This window comes from Oncorhynchus kisutch, linkage group LG2 (genome assembly GCF_002021735.2).
Source record: "Oncorhynchus kisutch isolate 150728-3 linkage group LG2, Okis_V2, whole genome shotgun sequence".
NCBI classification, from domain to species: Eukaryota; Metazoa; Chordata; class Actinopteri; order Salmoniformes; family Salmonidae; genus Oncorhynchus; species Oncorhynchus kisutch.
The window spans coordinates 75433230-75448327 of NC_034175.2; the positions used below are offsets into that span (position 1 = coordinate 75433230).

Below are 15098 nucleotides of genomic sequence, written 5' to 3' on the forward strand. Positions count from 1 at the left end.
GTGAAGATGCTGGAGGAAACAGGTACAAAAGTATCTATATCCACAGTAAAAATGAGTCCTATGTCGACATAACCTGAAAGGCCGCTCAGCAAGGAAGAAGCCACTGCTCCAAAACCGCCATAAAGAAACCAGACTACGGTTTGCAAGTGCACATGGGGAGAAAGATCTTACTTTTTGGAGAAATGTCCTCTGGTCTGATGAAAGAAAAATAGAACTGTTTGGCCACAATGACCATCGTTATGAATGGAGGAAAAAGGGAGAGGCTTGCAAGCCGAAGAACACCATCCCAACCGTGAAGCACAGGGGTGGCAGCATCATGTTGTGGGGGTGCTTTGCTGCAGGGGTAACACTCTATGCATTGGGGCAGGTCGTGTTCTCCTAGCATCCTGTCCTGTACTGCTGACCTACTGTCCTGTCCTGTTGACCTACTGTCCTGTCCTGTTGACCTACTGTCCTGTCCTGTTGACCTACTGTCCTGTCCTGTTGACCTACTGTCCTGTCCTGTATTGTTGACATCCTGTCCTGTATTGTTGACTTCCTGTCCTGTCCTGTCCTGTTGACCTACTGTCTTGTCCTGTCCTGTTGAACTACTGTCCTGTCCTGTCCTGTTGACCTACTGTCTTGTCCTGTCCTGTTGAACTACTGTCCTGTCCTGTCCTGTTGACCTACTGTCTTGTCCTGTCCTGTTGACCTACTGTCCTGTCCTGTCCTGTTGACCTACTGTCTTGTACTGTCCTGTTCTTATCTACTGGGCTGTTCTTATCTACTGAGCTGTTCTTATCTACTGAGCTGTTCTTATCTACTGGGCTGTTCTTATCTACTGGGCTGTTCTTATCTACTGGGCTGTTCTTATCTACTGGGCTGTTCTTATCTACTGGGCTGTTCTTATCTACTGGGCTGTTCTTATCTACTGAGCTGTTCTTATCTACTGAGCTGGTCTTATCTTCTGAGCTGTTCTTATCTACTGAGCTGTTCTTATCTACTGAGCTGGTCTTATCTTCTGAGCTGTTCTTATCTACTGAGCTGTTCTTATCTACGGAGCTGTTCTTATCTACTGAGCTGTTCTTATCTACGGAGCTTTCTATTGTCTATTAATGTTCTGTATCATGTTTAATGTTTTTTTTGTGGAACCCCAGGAAGAGTAGCTGCTGCTTTCTCAACAACTAATGGGGATCCTAGTAAATTACCCAAAAACTCTACTCCAAGGACCCACTGACGAAACGGTTCTAGTGCTTTATGGAGCAGACTGGAACAAGTCAACTGGGACAAATACGTTGCAGCTCAACTGGGACAAATACGTTGCAGCTCAACTGGGACAAATACGTTGCAGCTCAACTGGGACAAATACGTTGCAGCTCAACTGGGACAAATACGTTGCAGCTCAACTGGGACAAATACGTTGCAGCTCAACTGGGACAAATACGTTGCAGCTCAACTGGGACAAATACGTTGCAGCTCAACTGGGAAGTTGAAACAGTTTAAAAGCACATTGAATCGATTCTATGTGGACAATTATATGATGTGTTCATTTGGCTGTAGTGTCAACTTACTGTCTGTGTTTCAAAATGCAAGTTTATTTTTGCAATAAATGTAAGTAATAAATGAGGTAATTTGTTAGACGTAAATTTAAAAAGATGCTTTTGGATTGAATTATCTGAGAATTTCCAAGTCTATCACATACCTCTATCTCAACCTTAAGCTTTCACTTTCAGTATGAATAGTCTGCTAGACCACCAAACACCTTCTTGCTGTGTATGTGGGTAGTATGGAAGGGGGGGGGGGAGATGATGTTAAGGTGGTTTATATAGAGAGGAGAAACCTGCAGTCTCTCTAATCATCTAGATCTCTGCCAGTCCACCACCATGTACCTGAACCTCCTCATCCTCCTCCAACTCCTTTCCTCTGCGGGTGAGTTGATCTATTCTATACATTATATATCTACGAAGAACCAGCGAGTAAAGAAGGTATAGCTGATTATTCTCTATAAGAACCAGCTAGTAAATAAGGTACAGCTGATTATTCTCTAAAAATAATCACTTGGTAGCAGACAGTAAAGAAGAAAGCTAATTGTTAACCAAATTGAACACAAATGATGTTGTTGTTTTTTTGCTCCTTGTGTGTCCCAGAAGACATAGTTAACATGATATCCTCTTTCCTCCTCCTTCCAAGGAGCCTCTGAGAGTGGTATTGTGGGTGGTAAGATAGCTAAGCCCCACTCAAGGCCCTATATGGTCTCTCTGCAACACAGAGGACACCATGTTTGTGGAGGAATGCTCATCCGGGAGGACTTTGTCCTGACTTCAGCACACTGCTTGAAAAAGTGAGTCAACAACGAATACAAATGCATCTTGTTACATGTCTCTTGAAGGGGCATCTATGAGTAATAACTCAATGTTGACTGTCTCGTTGTTTTAATGTGACTCGTTTTTATTTTTAATTGTGTTTTTAGTGCTTATCCTTTAACGGTGGTTCTTGGAGCTCACGACCTAACCAAAGAAGAGAAGAAGAGTCGGCAAGAGATTCAGGTGGTACATCACCATCGCCATCCTTTGCACAGACAATATAGCCAGCTCACTTATGACATCATGCTACTCCAGGTAAACTTTAAAAAATAAAAAAATATTTTATACATTTCTTTACGGTATTTACTTAAAAATTTGACAGTAAATACAGTGCCTTGTGAAAGTATTCGGCCCCCTTGAACTTTGCGACCTTTTGCCACATTTCAGGCTTCAAACATAAAGATATAAAACTGTCTTTTTTTGTGAAGAATCAACAACAAGTGGGACACAATCATGAAGTGGAACGACATTTATTGGATATTTCAAACTTTTTTAACAAATCAAAAACTGAAAAATTGGGCATGCAAAATGATTGTACTGTAAGGTTTAAATTGAGGGTTTATGATATGGATTTGTTTTACCTTCAATACGATCATTTGAAGGTTTCAATATTTTTGATGTAACCCTTTTTGTCTGATTTCTGTCTGAAGCTGTCTCATCTAATAATACTTATGTAGATAAAAAAAAAAAAAAACATCCACAACTAAAATATCTGAAGTGGTTTTTCTTGTCTTTCAACAGTTAAAGACTAAAGCAAAACTGAACAGGTATGTAAAAGTCACTGGACTCCCAAAGAAGGATGGATCAACCCCAGTAAACATCAAGTGCTCTGTAGCTGGTTGGGGCAAGACTAACTCGAACAACAACCAGGGTTCTGGCGTTTTGATGGAAGTGGCGGTGACGGTGGAGGATGACTCTGAATGCAAGAAGGTGTGGCAGAAATACTTTGACAAAAAACAAATGATGTGCACTCGTACTACCGGAGGGAAAGGATTTTGTCAGGTAACTAAATTAAATTTGGATCAAATGATTATAGTAATAGTAGAAACAACATGCTGTAGAGGACAACCAGTACAGGTTTTAGTTGATCAGATAAGCAGTGTTTATTTCTGTGTAACATTACTGCACTAAAACACTAAAACAGCCTTTGAAGTGTTCACTTATTCTCCTTTCACAATCTCACTTCTGTCTCTTCTCTAATTCCTGTTGTTTTGTGTTCCAGGGAGATTCAGGGGGACCTCTTATTTGTAACAACAAGGCACAGGGTATCGTTGCTTTTAATTATCCTGAGAGATGTGATGATTCCCAATATCCTCATGTGTTCATGAACATCCCTTTCTTTCTGCCCTGGATTAAAGAGGTGTTGCACGGATATGGTGCCAACATGTCTTTAAACAAGCAGGAATAAAGGACTAGGAAGGACGTTGATTATAGTGTACTAACATAATGGTATCTATTCCTGCATAAATACACTTCTCATCATGCCCTGGATAGAGGACAAGTTTCTGATAAAGCTAAACCTTCACCCGTTCATAGTTGTTAGAGAGAGAAAGAGAGACAGAGAGAAAGAGACAGACAGACAGAGAGGGAGTGTGTGTGTGTGTGTGTGTGTGTGTGTGTGTGTGTGTGTGTGTGTGTGTGTGTCCTGGATAGAGGACAAGTTTCTGATAAAGCTAAACCTTCACCCGTTCATAGTTGTTAGAGAGAGAAAGAGAGACAGAGAGAAAGAGACAGACAGAGAGGGAGTGTGTGTGTGTGTGTGTGTGTGTGCGTGCGTGCGTGCGTGCGTGTGTGTGTGTGTGTGTGTGTGTGTGTGTGTGTGTGTGTGTGTGTGTGCAGGCTCCGTGCAGTGTCATAGTGCAGGCTTTTGAAGGGTATTGTGGCTCTTACTAATTCAACAACATGTGATGATCCTAAGTACCCCTGTGTTGACAATAACAATAATGGATCGAGGACAAGTTTCTGATTTTTATCATTTTGTTTCCATTTAAAACACATTTATAACTGATTTTAACTGATTTTAACTGATTTTAACTGATTTTAACTGATTTTAACTGATTTTAACTGATTATAACTGATTATAACTGATTTTAACTGATTATAACTGATTTTAACTGATTTTAACTGATTTTAACTGATTTTAACTGATTTTAACTGATTTTAACTGATTATAACTGATTATAACTGATTATAACTGATTATAACTGATTTTAACTGATTTTAACTGATTATAACTGATTATAACTGATTTTAACTGATTATAACTGATTATAACTGATTTTAACTGATTATAACTGATTATAACTGATTATAACTGATTATAACTGATTTTATTGTTTAGATTTGTTTTTATATATATTTTTTGCAATTAGTAATTAGAAAATAATTTAAAAGGTAAAGCAAAACCTTTAGTCATTGTTGCTAATTTTGGATAGTCCTGACCGTAGATCGCTTTGTATGTTTCTATTTTTAGTTTGGTCAGGGTGTGATGAGGGTGGCTATTCTATGTTTTTGTTCTATGTTTTCTATTTCTATGTGTTTGGCATGGTATGGTTCCCAATCAGAGGCAGCTGTCAATCGTTGTCTCTGATTGAGAACCATACTTAGGCAGCTTGGTTTCACCCTTGAGTTGTGTGCAGTTGTTTTCTGTTTTGTGTGTATCACCTGACAGAACTGGTTCGTTCTCGTTATTCCTCGTTGTTATTTTGTTTAGTGTTCAGTTTTGATTAAATTTACAACATGATCACTTACCACGCTGCACCTTGGTCCTCTCCTTCTTCCACCTACGACGATGGTTACAATCTGGTCATACTACCAACAAACTATCTGTTGATAAGCAACTGCTTGCTAAGGTTAGGGTTATGTTTAGAATAAGGGTTATGGTTTAAAGTTTAGCATAAGGGACTAAGGGTTAGGATGAAGGGTTTACGGCTTGGGTTAGCGTTAGTAGATAGTTAGTTGGGATGTTACAGATGGTCTGTAGGGTTCGTAAACTCTTTTGGCCCCATAAGGACATCACAATAGCTCATAATGACATCACAATACCTCAAATACCCATAACCAACCCAATTTTGATATTTAAAGAATGCGAGACCCACACCATGTAAAAAAAAATATGTAATCTATTGACTTTTTTTTATGACAATGACAATCGAAAACAAATAAGTCTGACAGTATTTTTGACAGCATTTCAATCTGAAGACAGTATGGTTTTGATGTGACTGAAATGCATCTGAAAGGTATTGGGATGTTCAGAAAATCAACAGGCAATAATGTTGTATGATCTTCTGTGTAGTGATGGGGTCAAATTGGGGTCATAAGGGCTACACCAAATGTTTGATGTATTATAATAATTGATCATGCTTATGTTGTATTAATAGAAGTGGAAGGGTTATAAGACCCCTCCCCCACTACATTTATAGGGTCCTAGACTACAGATGAACTATATATGTGCATTATAAGGTTTTAAATGGTTTCACAGTTCTTTTCTAGTCTCGGCCTCTCATAAAGAAAAGGTCTGAGAGATGTGTGCGTTATTGCATGGGGTCTGTGAGAAATCACTTCAAAGATAAACACAGAACCCTTCAGGGGAGTAAAATAGATGAGACTAGTCAGACATACCTCTATAAATCAACTTGGGGGAGTGGACATTTACTGCTGAGCCCTTAGAATACACTGGAACTATTTCTCTTGCCAGTCTGTATAGCTGTGTATGCATGGGCTTGGTCTGATGAGTAGAAGGTAATGACTTAATCAGTGACATCACTAGGGCTGGACTTCGAGCTTAATAAAATAACTTGGGACTTTTCCTATTTTGCAGAACTCAGGAGAGACATCATCACCTCCCTCTTGTAATTGTAAAAACAAAGGAACCTAAAAATGTGCAAGTATAAGTCAATGAATGTGTTATAATTGTTGTATGTCAATGTGTGTTTATATGTTATATATACAGTGGGGCAAAAAAGTATTCTGTGAGGGGGTCTCCAGATCGCAACCCCATAGAAAATCTTTGGAGGGAGTTGAAAGTCCGTGTTTCCCAGCAACAGCCCCAAAACATCACTGCTCTAGAGGAGATCTGCATGGAGGAATGGGCCAAAATACCAGCAACCATGTGTGAAAACATTGTGAAGACTTACAGAAAATGTTTGACCTCTGTCATTGCCAACAAAGGGTATATAACAAAGTATTGAGATAAACTTTTGTTATTGACCAAATACTTATTTTCCACCATAATTTGCAAATAGATTCATAAAAAATCCTACAATGTGATTATCTGGATTTTTTTCTCTCTCATTTTGTCTGTCATATTTGAAGTGTACCTATGATGAAAATGACAGGCCTCTCATCTTTTTAAGTGGGAGAACTTGCACAATTGGTCGCTGACAAAATACTTTTTTGCCCCACTGTTTATATTAAGAACAGTAGCTCACCTTCTAGTGTATTCAGGGTGCTGGGGTTCTGGGAGGGTACTCAAGAGTAGTTAAGGAGCAGAAGCTGTATCTAGCGTAAAAGTTCTGAAAACAGGTGATAACCTATGGGGCATCTGGAAGATATAAATAATATGTTGTCTGTCTTTATGTGTTTGGTGTGAGTGAAATGCGCAGTGGGTGAGGAGATTAACGAATCGAGAATTGGTTATTTGGTCTGAGGACTGAGGGATTTTAAGTGGATTTTAGATAAAGAGGAGGACGAGGAACCATATATAGATAAAGGCGTTGCATTGGAATAGTATAAGAAAGTGATATTTAGGACGTGAGGAACGGCAGGAACGAGTTCTGCCAATGTATAAGGAAAGGCGGGGGTTTAATAACAATAATACCTACAAGATGTATATTACCCTACACCCTGAGGAACTAGTAATACCCTCAACATATTTCCTATTGGTTGAAAAAAGACCTATAATTACTTGTAGAAGGATAGTTAAGGAGCCTTTTAATTGGAATTGGTGGAGAGGAGGTTTTGATTTATGGGAAGACAGGAAATAGAGATACAACTGATCCACTGATATTATTTCAAGTTAGATAATAGGTAGGAAAGGCTAGCAATGAATCATGGAGCTGAGTTACTATCATTCTTGATGTCGTTAATCTTTGTTTCAAAGTGATAACAACCTTGGGCCCGATTCAGACTTAGGCACCTACACCATTATCATTACACGACTGACTGTCAAATAAAACCAAACCGACGCTCACCATGTCTGCAAAGGCCTGTAAAAGTTGTTTTAAATTAAGTAATGGCCCAATGGTGGGATAAAAAGTTAGGACAGAAGTTATTTGAATAGAAGGTTGAACATATTTGTCAGTGACACTTTCCTACCGTAGGAGATGTACAACCCTTAATATACCAGTAAAATTAATACAAGGAAGTTGAGTTCTGTAGAGATTTTCATAGAACATTATTTTGTGACGCACTGGTCAATAACATATTATTGTTACTCTACACCCATAAGATATAATATTAGGAACTGACATCTAGCATGCGGTTGTCTCTGTGAGGCCCCTGTGTGAAATATATTTGAGTTTAGTAGAACCATTTACTCTAGTCTGGTTGTTAAAACTTGTTAGGGATAGGGGGCAGCATTTTCACTTTGGATGAATTGCGTGCCCAAACTTAACTTCCTCCTACTCTGTCCTGGATGGGAATATATGCATATTATTATTACTGGTGGATAGAAAACACTCTGAAGTTTCTAAAACTGTTTGAATTATGTCTGTGAGTATAACAGAACTCATATGGCAGACAAAAACCTGAGAAGAAATCCAAACAGGAAGTGAGAACTTGATTTTCAAAACAGTGCCATTTGCAGTCCATGTTAGTTATGGATGTGCATGCACTTCCTAGGGCTTCCACAAGATGTCACCGTCTTTAAATTCTGGTTGTATGATTCTACTATAAAGGAGGAGCTCTTTTACGGAGTGGTCTGGCAGAAACCCTCGGTCTCACTGCGCGCGGTCACGAGAGAGTACCCTCCCGTTGCTTTTCTTCAGACAATGAAATTCTCCGGTTGGAACCTTATTCCTGATTAATGTTTAAAACATCCTAAATATGGATTGCATACATCATTTAACTTGTTTCTACGACCTGTAACGGAACTTTTGGAGTTTTTGTCTGGAGGAATTGCTCGTGCTTTATGAAGATTGAATGCTGGGCCCTTTTGAGGGACTCCTAGCCATAACAAGTTTTAACACACAGAATCATTTATATAGGCATGTACATACATATTACACCCACTTTAGGTTAACCCTAAAGAAATTAGGTTGGATTGAGTCAAGGAGATAATTCAGACAAGAAAAATTGACCAAAAGAAGGGGAAGAAGAAAAGGGCCCTTGTAAAGAAAGAGAGAAGAAAGAAGACTGGAAAATGATAAGTTGTATACATCATGAAAAGAGACGAGGAAGTTGATAGAAGATCTGCAGGTGCTAATTGCTGATACGATTAAAAGAGACACAGATGATGTGGTCTAAAGAAAAAAGCTAAAAGAGGAGGTCGGGACCACGGATACGGTAAAGGCAGAGGGAGATAGAAGAGTGTGACGAAGAGGACTAGACACTGCACTGAAGAAGGCCCAGCTTGCACAGATCGAGACAGGAAGTGGTTATTTTACTCACAATATGATGGCTGCTTAAAGTTGTTTCTACAGGCTCACCACAACCACAGCCTGCAGCTCCCCCACAGTCACATCAGTCACACTCGGTGAACACGGTGCCTGCAAGGTATGTGCTTTTCACCACTGAGCATTATGGTGATCCACAAACATGGACTGGAAGAAGTGGGCCCGCCAGAGCCTTTCGTGACTAGAACAATGCTGGACCTGTGGGCAGTTGGGGCATGTGAGTTTGCAGTGTGGGGGAAATGAAAGGTTACAACAGAGGTAGAGGAAACTTTTGGTCTGGCAGAGGTAGAGGAAACTTTGGGTCTGGCAGAGGTAGAGGAAACTTTTGGTCTGGCCGAGGAAAAGGAAACTCAGCCGCAGTACCACTCGCCCGGAGCTGAATATGCTCCCCTGAGACACCTGCAGGTAGAGCTGTGTCACTGCAGCCAAGGAGGACAAGTTAATGATAAAGGAAAACCACGGCCAATGGGAAATCAGAATGCCAACAGTTCTTATTTCCCTCAGAATCAACAATGAAGGTGCCCGACTCCCCTGCTCCAGTGTCCCCTGTACGAATTCAATGATGGAAGAGAAGAGCCAATGGTTACTCTTGATGTTAATGGACGTGATCTACCATTTCTAATAGACACTGGAGCTCACTGTTCCTGTTTAGGCAAACCTAGACAAGTTGTTGGAGAGCTTCCCTGAGCAAATCATCAGTAACAATAACAGGGACATCTGGACAGCCCAGGAATGTGCACCGGACAAAGACTTGTTTTGATGAACCTCTGCTTGACTCTGACATGGTTCTGTTCGTTGCTGCTTTACTAATACCACAGGCACACCTATTAAAAACAGACCTTATGTTGAACAGTTGATTGAAGCTATGTGAAAACCTAACGCATTGGCTATTGTTAAGGTTGAGGCACACACGGGTTGGAGTGATTATGATAGAATTGGTAACAGCATAGCTGATGAGGCGGCCAAATTCGCTGTTTCCCGTTGTCACACACATGCATTTTATTTTTAGTCGTTTGTGTCATCTGAAACTACTGATCTTGAGAAACAGCTGCAGGATGATATTCTCAGTCACCAGGTGTGGAGGGAGAGAGGGTGTGCTCTCTGTCCTAGGTCTGGCTAATGGCTATATCTTTTATCTGACATGCCCTGTTTACCATCAACCAGGATCTCTACTATTTGCCGATTGGCTCATGGAGTAAGCCATTCGTCAAAGGGGGGATATGGGAAAGGAGGAGGAGAGGATTTCGGCCCAATGGTTTTGCCAAAATTTGAATCAGCACGTGAAACAGTTAATTTGTCGTTGCGCTATATGTTTGTTATATAACATAGACAAGGGAACTCCACTGCAAACAAGGAAGTTCCCCACTCCAAAATGACATTTGGTCCACCTAGCTATGGGTTTCATAGACATGATAGAGCGAAAACAAAGAAACAGATACTGCTTGGTGATAATTGACAGGTTTACCAGGTGGGTGGAACCATCCCACCCACCAACTGTTATGCGCAAACAGTTGCAAAATTACTAGTGACGGAAATCATACCCATGTTCGGAGTGCCTGATGTTTTGTCTGCAGACAATGGGACCCATCTCATAGGAGATGTGGTTTCCCAAGTGACCAAAATGATGGGTGTTGACCATAAATTTGTCCATCTATCACCCACAGAGTAACGGGATTACAGAGAGGGCTTATTAAAGGATCAAAAGCCTGCCATTCCACAACATTGAGCTGGGTGGAATGCTTGCCGTTGTCCTCATGACAATGCGCAGCAGCCTTAACAAAGGTATTGGGTGTACACCTTACGAGATGTTAACAAGACGACCAATGAACACCCCAGGGGTGAGACCTATGACTGACCGACAGATAGACATAACTAAAACATAGTGTGACCATCTTGAGTACATGAAGGAACTAACTTCTGTTGTAAGTTTTCTCCACTCTAACACTAGGAAAGCAGCAGAACCAATCCCAGGTGAGGATCCAGATGCTCTGACCATCTGCGTAGGAGACTGGGTGAAACTACGAGTCCATCAAATAAAATGGAACCAGCCAAGATGGATGGGACCCTTCCAGGTGACCATGACAGCCGATGAGGAAGGAACAGAGGAGAAACGGGGAAGACCACAGCCAGAGGGCCCGAGAACAAAGGCAAGAAGAACCAACAGAGGGTTCAGCCACAGGTCCTGAACAGTCAGCAGATGTTACCATCATACACACATACTATGGTTGTGAAACAAGAAAATTGCACCCATAGAAACACACATGCAGGGAATTTATTGTTCTCCAAATCCAACTCGTTCCCTTTGTGGACGGGGATGTGGAGACCAGGAAATGTGTGAAAGCAGTGACATTACATAGGATTACAAGGGAAGGGGAACACATCTGGCACACGGGTAATGACTTCCCAGAAATCCACCTCCACAGCCTTTCTGTGGGGAACCCAGGTAGTATCAGGTCATCTATAAGACTACGCTAGGTAAAGCTCCGCCTTACCTCAGCTCACTGGTCACGATAACAACACCTACCCGTAGCACGCACTCCAGCAGGTATATCTCACTGGTCATCCCCAAAGACAGCACCTCCTTTGACCGCCTTTCCTTCCAGTTCTCTGCTACCAATGACTGGAACGAATTGCAAAAATCACTGAAGTTGGAGACTTACATTTCCCTCACTAAATTTAAACATCAGCTATCTAAGCAGCTAACCGATCGCTGCAGCTGTACATAGTCCATCTGTAAATAGCCCACCCAATCTACCTACCTCATCCCCATACTGTTTTTATTTGATTTTCTGCTCTTTTGCACACCAGTATTTCTACTTGCACATTATCTGCAAATTGTGTTAATCTGATAAATTATAATTACTTCGCTACTATGGCCTATTTATTGCCTTACCTCCTCACGCCATTTGCACACACTGTATATATACTTAATTTTTTTGTATTGTGTTATTGACTGTACACTTGTTCATTCCATGTGTAACTCTGTGTTGTTGTTTGTGTTGCACTGCTATGCTTTATCTTGGCCAGGTCGCAGTTGTAAATGAGAACTTGTTCTCAACTGGCCGACCTGGTTAAATAAAGGTGAAATAAAATAATAAAAAACATACCAATTGGCAAAGGAAAAATACCAAGGTTTACAAAGAAACAGCAGTTATACTATTCTGATGTTGGTCACTGGAGGGAAGGAAGAAGCATGGGAAGGTGGATTATCCAATAGGACAACAGGTAATAGTTCAGATGCAGCTAAAGAATTTAAGGAGGGTGGGCCATTGAGACTAAATGGTACTCGATTACATATTGGTGCCTGCAGGGCCCTTGGAATAGATGATCAGGATTACTGTGTCATGTTGCTTCCTGACTCCTCTGACAACATGACAGCGTTTATTGATGACCTGGCTAAATTAGGAGTTACTCTGACAAAAACTGTCAACACCATCTATGACCAAATTTGGACACTGGTTTAATGGTGTATTTGGATACGTGATGGTAAGGTAATGATGTTCCTGTCTGCCATGATCCTTCCACTTCTGGTAGGACTACTGTGCTTTGCTGTTGCTTTCTGTATAATAAATTGCTTGGCTAAAAAGACTGTTAAACATTTGGTGATAATGGGACACATGTATGTCGGGGTGGTCACAAGAAGAGGGCAAACTTACCTAATGTGGTAGAAGGAAGATATGGGAGATACTAGAGCTTGTCGTGTATATATGGGTCAACTGAGAGCATATAGTATAGTGATAGGAGAAACTATGCTAAAAGGTGACTTTAGTGTAGTAGATGTACAGCAAAAGGTGACTTTAGTGTAGTAGATGTACAGCAAAAGGTGACTTTAGTGTAGTAGATGTACAGCAAAAGGTGACTTTAGTGTAGTAGATGTACAGCAAAAGGTGACTTTAGTGTAGTAGATGTAAAAGGTGACTTTAGTGTAGTAGATGTACAGCAAAAGGTGACTTTAGTGTAGTAGATGTAAAAGGTGACTTTAGTGTAGTAGATGTACAGCAAAAGGTGACTTTAGTGTAGTAGATATACAGCAAAAGGTGACTTTAGTGTAGTAGATGTACAGCAAAAGGTGACTTTAGTGTAGTAGATGTACAGCAAAAGGTGACTTTAGTGTAGTAGATGTACAGCAAAAGGTGACTTTAGTGTAGTAGATGTACAGCAAAAGGTGACTTTAGTGTAGTAGATGTACAGCAAAAGGTGACTTTAGTGTAGTAGATGTACAGCAAAAGGTGACTTTAGTGTAGTAGATGTACAGCAAAAGGTGACTTTAGTGTAGTAGATGTACAGCAAAAGGTGACTTTAGTGTAGTAGATGTAAAAGGTGACTTTAGTGTAGTAGATGTACAGCGAAAGGTGACTTTAGTGTAGTAGATGTACAGCAAAAGGTGACTTTAGTGTAGTAGATGTACAGCAAAAGGTGACTTTAGTGTAGTAGATGTACAGCAAAAGGCAACTTTAGTGTAGTAGATGTACAGCAAAAGGTGACTTTAGTGTAGTAGATGTACAGTAAAAGGTGACTTTAGTGTAGTAGATGTACAGCAAAAGGTGAATTTAGTGTAGTAGATGTAAAAGGTTACAGGTGTTAAAAAGTCCAGGATAGAAGAAGACGTGGGAGCACCTTTTGGATGTGGGTATGTTGTGACAAGGGGTACCTCACGTTACCTCCTGGATGGGGGGGGGGGGTGTTGTTATTTGGGGAGAACAGAAATGTACATTTTAAGAATTCCAGTCACCTATCTTTTCAATAAAACAGGCAAAACCAACTCTGGGGAACTGAAGTGTACCAAACGACTCATTCCAGACCAGCATGGTCCTATGGTCATGTCCTACACCCGGGTGAGATTTTTTGGTATGTCAGTCCTGGGGTGTGGCTTTCCTGGGAAAGTGGGTAAATAATTTAACCTCAATCTTTACAGGCCCATATGAATTTAACGATCTGAGGATTTAGCCAACTCTCATTAGATGTCCAAAATCTGAAAGCAGTCGCCGGCCGCCATGAGTTGGCTTTAGATGATCTTTTGGCGAAGGAAGGAGGACACTGTAACGTACTAGGTACTATTGATCCTGAAAATTGTGTTATGCTCCTCCCTGACTCCTCTGAGAATATGACTGCGATAATTGATAGGATTGCTGATCTTGGTAAAACTCTCTCAAATCTGAAAAATCTATTTTTGACTAAATTGGTGACTGGTTAAATGCTAAATTTGGAATTGTAATGGGGAAAGTTTGTTGACTTTGTTTTCATTGTTTACTCCTATACTTGTAGGAAGTTTGGTGATTTTGGTTACAGTTTATATTTGTAAGAAAATGACTGTAAACTGTAACTGCTCTTGAACATGCTGGAGTGATGGTGTTGGTGGAAGTTGATACAAATCGTGCTGAAGGTGAGACTGGTGCATTTCTGGTTTCTCTTAATCCCATTGTTTATTCAACTCCATGGTTCTTCCCAGGACTCAGGAGGAATGGGAGTATAGACAAACTCACCCCACCTCCACCAGCATTGCAGGAAACTATTTTTATAACAGGACATCCCAAATGGTTCCGTGGGATTGCCAAATCTGATTTGATTTCAGAGGAGAATTTTATGATTGAAACTCTGGGTGAGTCTCAAAGGGGGGAATGATGGGGTCAAATTGGGGTCATGATAGGGGTTGAACCAAATATTTGATATATTATAATAATTGATTATGCATATGTTGTATTATGTGAAGGGGAAGGGTTATAAGACCCCTCCCCCACTACATGTATAGGGTCCTAGACTACAGATTAACCATATACACATGCATTATAAGGTTTAAAATGGTTTCACAGTTCTTTTCCAGTCTCTGCCGCCTATAAAGAAAAGGTCTGAGAGATGTTTGAGTTATTGCATGGGGTCTGTGAGAAAGCACTTCAAAGATAAACACAGAACCCTGCAGGGGAGTAAAAGAGATATGGGACTAGTCAGACCTTTATAAATCAACTTGGGTGAGCGGACATTTACTGCTGAGCCCTTATACAATAGTTCCAGTGTTTTCTCTCTCTTGCAAGTCTGTATAGCTGTGTATGCATGGGCTTGGTCTGATGAGTAGAAGGTAATGACGTATGCAGTGACATCACTAGGGCTGGACTTCGAGCTTAATAAAATAACTTGGGACTTTCCC

At 40.6% G+C, this 15098-nt stretch overlaps 1 protein-coding gene across 1 annotated transcript; it reads left to right on the forward strand.

The window, feature by feature from the left end:
- Nucleotides 1-1801: 1801 nt before the first annotated feature.
- LOC109905360 (granzyme B-like) lies at nucleotides 1802-6592 on the forward strand. The gene is made up of 5 exons (XM_031801570.1): nucleotides 1802-1908; nucleotides 2170-2320; nucleotides 2450-2597; nucleotides 3084-3344; nucleotides 3565-6592. The coding sequence occupies exons 1-5, from the start codon at nucleotides 1863-1865 to the stop codon at nucleotides 3748-3750; spliced, it is 792 nt and encodes a 263-aa protein (XP_031657430.1). The 5' UTR covers nucleotides 1802-1862; the 3' UTR covers nucleotides 3751-6592.
- Nucleotides 6593-15098: the final 8506 nt, after the last annotated feature.